Source organism: Chiloscyllium plagiosum, unplaced genomic scaffold (genome assembly GCF_037043375.1).
Source record: "Chiloscyllium plagiosum isolate Xiang-an unplaced genomic scaffold, Cpla_swu_hap1 HiC_scaffold_30, whole genome shotgun sequence".
In the NCBI taxonomy this organism is placed as follows: domain Eukaryota; kingdom Metazoa; phylum Chordata; class Chondrichthyes; order Orectolobiformes; family Hemiscylliidae; genus Chiloscyllium; species Chiloscyllium plagiosum.
The window spans coordinates 21,410,721-21,417,190 of NW_028270168.1; the positions used below are offsets into that span (position 1 = coordinate 21,410,721).

General features: G+C 38.7%; 1 protein-coding gene across 5 annotated transcripts in view; it reads left to right on the forward strand.

Annotated features, from left to right (window-relative positions):
• Positions 1–6,229, forward strand: part of LOC122563607 (uncharacterized) — a 28,476-nt gene extending 22,247 nt beyond the window's left edge. For 4 of the 5 annotated variants that reach the window (XM_043717554.2, XM_043717555.2, XM_087976798.1 and 1 more), the window contains 2 exons: positions 2,047–2,502; positions 5,135–6,229. In XM_043717554.2, coding sequence (XP_043573489.2) covers positions 2,047–2,471 — 425 coding nt within the window. In that variant the 3' untranslated portion in view covers positions 2,472–2,502; positions 5,135–6,229. The remainder of the gene's footprint in view (positions 1–2,046; positions 2,503–5,134) is intronic. The other variant, XM_043717556.2, reaches the window with a different exon arrangement.
• Positions 6,230–6,470: the final 241 nt, after the last annotated feature.

Below are 6,470 nucleotides of genomic sequence, written 5' to 3' on the forward strand. Positions count from 1 at the left end.
TAACAAATTCCCATTTGCCTCCAAGGACTATACCTCTCTCATTTTTTTCAAGCCTTATCCGTTCATCATTGAACAATTTGTAATTTTGAAGACCTCCAATAGATCTCATCTTTTTGGTAATGAAGCTGTTCAATCTTTCCTCGTTGTTACAAATGTTCCACTGAAGATAAAGTTACATTGTAACATCTGGCCTTCAAGGCTTTGTCTCTGTGCCTTCTTATATTAAACTTGATTCTCAATAACAGGAATATGCTAGTCCATCCATTAAACCTGCTATACTATTTGATTAGATCATGGTTGCACTGTACCTCAATTCCATTTACCCATCTTGGTTTGTATCCTGTACCTAATAAAACTCTTAAATTTTAGTCTGCAAATTTTCAATTGACTTCCATATCCCCTGTATGCCATTGTATTCAATTTTTTAAATGAAAGAGTTTCATATTTCCATTGTTTTTTTATTACAAATTTCCATACCCTATATTTGAAAAAAGTGCTTCCTGACATAGCCTGAAAGACTAATTTAAGTCCTCCTGTTTTGTTTCTCACTATGTAATCTATCAAATACTTCACACACCTTAACTAACTTTGTTGGATTTCCATTTAATCTTTGATGCTCAAGCCCTTCACCTTGCATGTTAATGTTTAGCACTTCCAAAAGATCTATTCTTTACTGCCTCCAAGGCAAACATATCTTCCCTGATATGCAGTGGCCAAAAACACAGTTTCAGCTTGATTCAGGTCTTCTGCTATTGTAAGAAATTCTTGAGGATATTACATCTTGATCCCAAATACTTTCCTGATATATTCTGAAATTAAAGGCATGATTTGGACATGCCGGTGTTGGACTGGGGTGTACAAAGTTAAAAATCAAACAACGCCAGGTTATAGTCCAACAGGTTTAATTGGAAGCACTAGCTTTCAGAGTGCTGCTCCTTCATCAGGTGGTTGTGAAGTACATGATTGTAAGACACAGAACATATAGCAAACGTTTACAGTGTGATGTAACTGAAATTATACATTGAAAAATACCTTGATTGTTTAAGTCTCTCATTTGCTAGAATGACCGTGTTAGTTTCACTTCTTTCATATGTAAATCGCAAAACCTTTTTTAAAAAGTTACATTCTTAAGTGAACTTTAACAATTGGTGTCAGCCCAAATATTGTATTGAAGGTGTTAGCCCCCTCTATGCTGCTGTCTGTACCATACTGTTTAGACTAATTCTAATCTAAAAAATGAATTGACAGAATCTTACATGGATTCATGTCGTTTTTGAACAAAGTACAATGTAGCTCTGCAAGTACAAATTCACCTCACAAAGGCATGTGGGTTTGTCTGTGTGTGTGTGTGTGTGTGGGCAGGTGGGGATGGTTATGAGTGTCTGTGAGAGAAAGTGTATATATGTGTGAGTGTAAAGGGGTCTAAGTCTGTAAGGGTGCATGTGTGTGTCTGTGGGAGTCCGCATGTGTGTGTGTAGGAGTGCCTGTGTGTGTGTGTGGGAGTGTCTGTATGTGTGTGTGTATAGTGCAATGGTGGTTACCTGTAGTGTGACATGAACCCAAGGTCCCAGCTGAGGCCATCCCTATAGTTACCGAACTTAGCTATCAGCCTCTGCTCGTCCACATTTCGCTGCTGCTTGTCCCGAAGTCCGCCTGGGAGGATGGTCATCCGAAGGTTCGAGGTCGAATGTCCCGGACCGCTGAAGAATTCTTCAACTGGGAGGGAACACTCCTGTCTGTTGATTGTTGTGTGGTGCCCATTCATCCGATGCCATAGCCTCTGCTTGGTTTCACCAATGTACCATGCCTCAGGGCATCCTTGCCTGCAGCATATGAGATAGACAACATTGTCTGAGTTGTTGGTACCTAGGATGGCTCCCTAATGTTCCTCAGATGGTTGTGCATGTGCTGACTCCAAAGATCAGGGAAATAATTCATACCATCAAAGGAACAACTAAGCTTGGTGACCATTTTCATAACTTGCATGTAACCATTACTGTATTATATAAATGACTAATGACCAAATACTGACCTTTGTGCCCGCAGACCAGCAGACAGAAAAAGTGGACAGCGTAAACCTCCGACGTATCCCAAGTATTCCTTTGACTAGTATCATACAGATTGAGGAAAGCTCAGACGATAGTCTGTATGAAGTTGTGAAAGACATCCAAGTGAACGAATGGGCATCAAAGCAGGAGAATCCTGAGCCACAGAACCTGGAGTATATGACACCATGTGAGACAGTGCCCTCGGCAGATTCAAAACAGATGGATGAGTGCAGCAACAAGAACAAGGTGGCAGTAGAAGGGTTGACATCAGCACCAATTTATGCAAAAATAATTAAACAACGGAATAAGGCGAACCAATCACAAGTTCTAGAAAAGTTTGAAGTTCAAGATGAAGTGGAGATTGAAGAGCCCCCACCAATCCCAGACAAACATTTGGATGAAGAAGATTCAGCTCAGTGTTGAAGGTATCAGATAACAAAACTGCACAGGTGAAGTAAGTTTATTCGCTTATATTCACCATTAATAGAACAAGGGCAGTGGATGCATGGAGACATCACTACCACATTCCCCGCCAAAGATGAAATTTATTGTCCTCTGTCAAATTCTCTGTAGAGGCCAATAATGATTAGAACTTCCAGCTGCTAGTTGAAAAAATGACACAGGAAGATTTCATGTTTTAAAACCTTTACTGTTACAAATGATTAAAAGTATGACTGACTAAAAGCTATTTTCTTTTTTGTAAAAAACATATACTTTAAACAGTAAGTAACTTAAACTTGCCATGCAACACACTCCCCGCTGAGCTATAGTCAAGGTTCCTTCATCCCTGCTTCACTGAGTAATTTATTCAGATATCTGTGTCAAAACACTTTCCTCAGATATCAGAGACTTTCCTAAATCTAGCATATTCCTATTCCAATGATTCTTTGTCCATGCTAGAACAAATGTTCCAGAAAGGCCACAGAAGCATCTCTCCCTTTCAGAGGCTATCTTCTTCTCTGACCTGTCGGTGGTAGCTCACAGATGCAAGCAACCTTTCATTGTTGACCATGTAGAGCTACTATCTGTCTGTTATACTCATTCATTTTAGCTTAAGTCACTGCATTTTGATATAATTCATTTTATGTTGGAAGGCCCATAACCTTCTCTATTCTTTTCCTACGTGAAACATATTACCCTTTATCAAGGTTGAAATGCTGATTAGTTATCTTTTTGGACAATGTCCATGGGATAATTATTCATCATGTCAGGATGATCATTGTCCCCTTGCGCACTTCCATTTAAAACTCAGTTTTCATTTCTTCCATGAACAAAATCCCATTATTTTCAAAATCACTGTACACATTATATGGTGATGTGGCACCCAATGAATCTTTTGTTTACATTTGTAGAAGACTAGTTGCTACGGTAACATGCCTAAATGAAATCTCATGCTATACTGGAAACTTTAAGTATGGAACACTAAGAGGTCATAGTTTTAAAATGGACCCCATTTTCCAACACTGCCCAATTAGCATAACATTTATGTAGCTGGTCCAGTTGTTTCTGGTCAATATATCTCTCAGGTGAAGAATTTGACAATTATGACACCATTGAATGTCATGGGGAGGTGGTCATTTAGCTGATGCTTCTTGTTTCAAAAGGACAAAGGTGTGAATTTTCAGTGTCGTGTGATTATGTGCATGGAGGCCAAGGAAATAGTACAAAATCATGTTGAGTCAGCTCTTTGATGAATTCCTATTACCAGGGATGTTTCCCAGAGCAGAGAGGAATACAAATTAATTGCTCATTTCAAGGCTGGGGGTAGCCAATTTAAATAATTCCTGCTCCAGTGGGGAGGGGTGGGGGAGGAAATACCATCATTTTGGAAACAATTAAGCTCAATTGCATTTCTGTGGGTCCGGAATAACATGTTGTATAGACGAACTAAGGAGGGTAGATTTCCTTCCCTAACCAGACATCAATGAAACTGATGAGATTTTATAACCATGAATGATAATTGCCAAGTTCATCATTACTGATGTTATCTTCACAATTCACAGAATTTAATTTCTATGATCAGATAATTTCTGCTATGATAGGATTTGTATCTGTGTTCTCCGGGCATTTACCCTTGGATTACTTGTCTAGGGCCGGTGCCAACGTCGCGCTGTCTCATTTCTGCGTATCATCCTGATGCTGACATTTCTAAAGTTGATCTCGCTATCAAAATTTTCCTGGACAACATCTGTTCCTTTCATGGGTTAACCTCTAAGCTAATCTTTTTCTTCAATATGTGATACGTTATATTTGTCAGTTTGTAATAAGTTGCTAGGAAACTGGCATATCTGGGAAATTATCAGCGGAGAAAAAATGGTCAGTATAGAAAGACACATCATGAGTTGTGTTGCAGCAGAACTCCTGCCTAGCTGTAAACATGTATCTTGCCATCTGTCAGCTGCCTGATGTTTGGTTGAGGAAAGGTTAAGATCTCACGGAAATGTATATAGTTTTCAGCAGCTTGGAACATAGAGGCACAACACATGACTGGGTGTTGAGTGGGTTTCTTGCATGAATGACCCTATGTGTTGCAGTGAAAACTTGCACTCACTGTGTAACAGTTTAAGCATTGCTTTGGATGGGGTTGGCAATCGTTATATATTCAGGGTATTGTAGGTGGGAACAGGAAGTGATTTGTTAGTACCATGTCCTCTTGGGTTGCCAACTATAATTGGATGTAATTCTTGGAAATTTCATCCCATGACCTCCTGCCTTTAATGACGCCACACTTTCACTTCCTCCATTGGCTACCTAACAGTCTAACATTGTTTTCCACTCTGGGAAGCATTCTTCCTCATCTCTTAAAATTTTTATAACTCATTGACTAAAGTGGTCAAAATTGAAGGTGGGGAGCATTTTCTTTTAATGTCCCTGTGATTATTCTCAAGGATTGCTTGCAACAATGTGCAGGAACCTACTGATCAATTACTGGAGATCTCATCATAATCTTGGGACATTGGTGGCCCTAATCGTGATATATTCCTGTTAATAAAGCTGACGATAGGTGGAGAAACCCTGTGATCGGTTGCTATCACATTCCTTCCATGTACAACTTGTAAAACTGAATGCATTTTCTGTTCTTTCAGAGTCATAATCCTAACTGAAAAATGGATGAAGCTGCTTGAGAATCACTTCTAATTGTAAATACTGCACATTCAATATGAAAGTACAGTGATACTGAACAATTTATTTAATTTTGAACTAAATTACAATTATCATGATGTTTCAATATGAGTAAGATTTTGTACTATGGTGAGTCCTTGCAGTACACCTTCTCAGCATGATTCATGGTAAATTGTGGAACACTAGCTCTTAAATCAGAAGACGCACCCAAGATCTTGATAATATAATCCAGGCTGATTCCCCAAGGAGTGCTACAGTGTTGAAGGTGCCTTGCTTTGGATTTTGATGCAGAATCCCAGGCCACATATAGCAGGATGTGAGGACAGATATTGCAGTTTGAAGAGGAGCTGGGAATACTACTAATTTTAGTGTTCCTTCTGTCATCTAGTGCAAGCTAGAACAAGGACTTGTTCTTCCCATTTATGCTATTAAGACACCTAGCTGCATGGAAAATGGTTAATGTGTTTGCATACACACTAAAGTCATTGCATTTTGACGTAATTCATTTTATGTTGGAAATGTTTGTTATATGCTGAACAAATGAAAATATTTTATATGCTTTTTTGCACAATGTATGCATATATAAATTAGTATACATGCACGTGTAACTATAGAATATAGTACGAGGTGAGTGAAAGTATTTTGTGTAGTGAAGATTGCAATGATTCTGGATTTGCTGTCTAATCTGTGTTTGGTTGCTTCAAAAGAAATAGTGGTACTAACTTTGGCCTCTAAAACTCTTGTTTACGTGGAATAGAGGTTTTGCCTCGGATAATCAGTGTATGAATATTGAATATGGACAGCATCGGATAGAATGCCCTTCATGGTTGAGGCTTTGTGATCTCTGAAGCAATGTATGTGGAATTGTACCCAGCAGATAGTCGAACATTAGGAGAAAGGAGGGGTTGGTTGTGAATGTTTCACTGGATGGTATAGCTGAATCCATTGTTGTCCTATATAGAAATGTATTGTTTCCTGGTGCAGTGAATATCATTATACACTCTGTTTAAAAGTACTGTGCAACATATTAATAAAACCTTCAGCAAATTTAGAGGGCATATTCCAGTGTCTGCTTTTTTTATAAACCTCCTTGCAATCTGTTTTATTCCATTGAGTAGGTAAAAACTGTTGTATGAGGGACTGACAGACAGAATGTGAAAGACGTATGTGTCAATTTCTGATAAATATCTAGAGAACCCAAATCCTAGGACTGGAATCCCCTCTGTTTGGGAATCCTCAGACAAGGGAATCACTCCCAGAATCCTCAATAAAATTACATTTCATTCAGATAAACTCCCA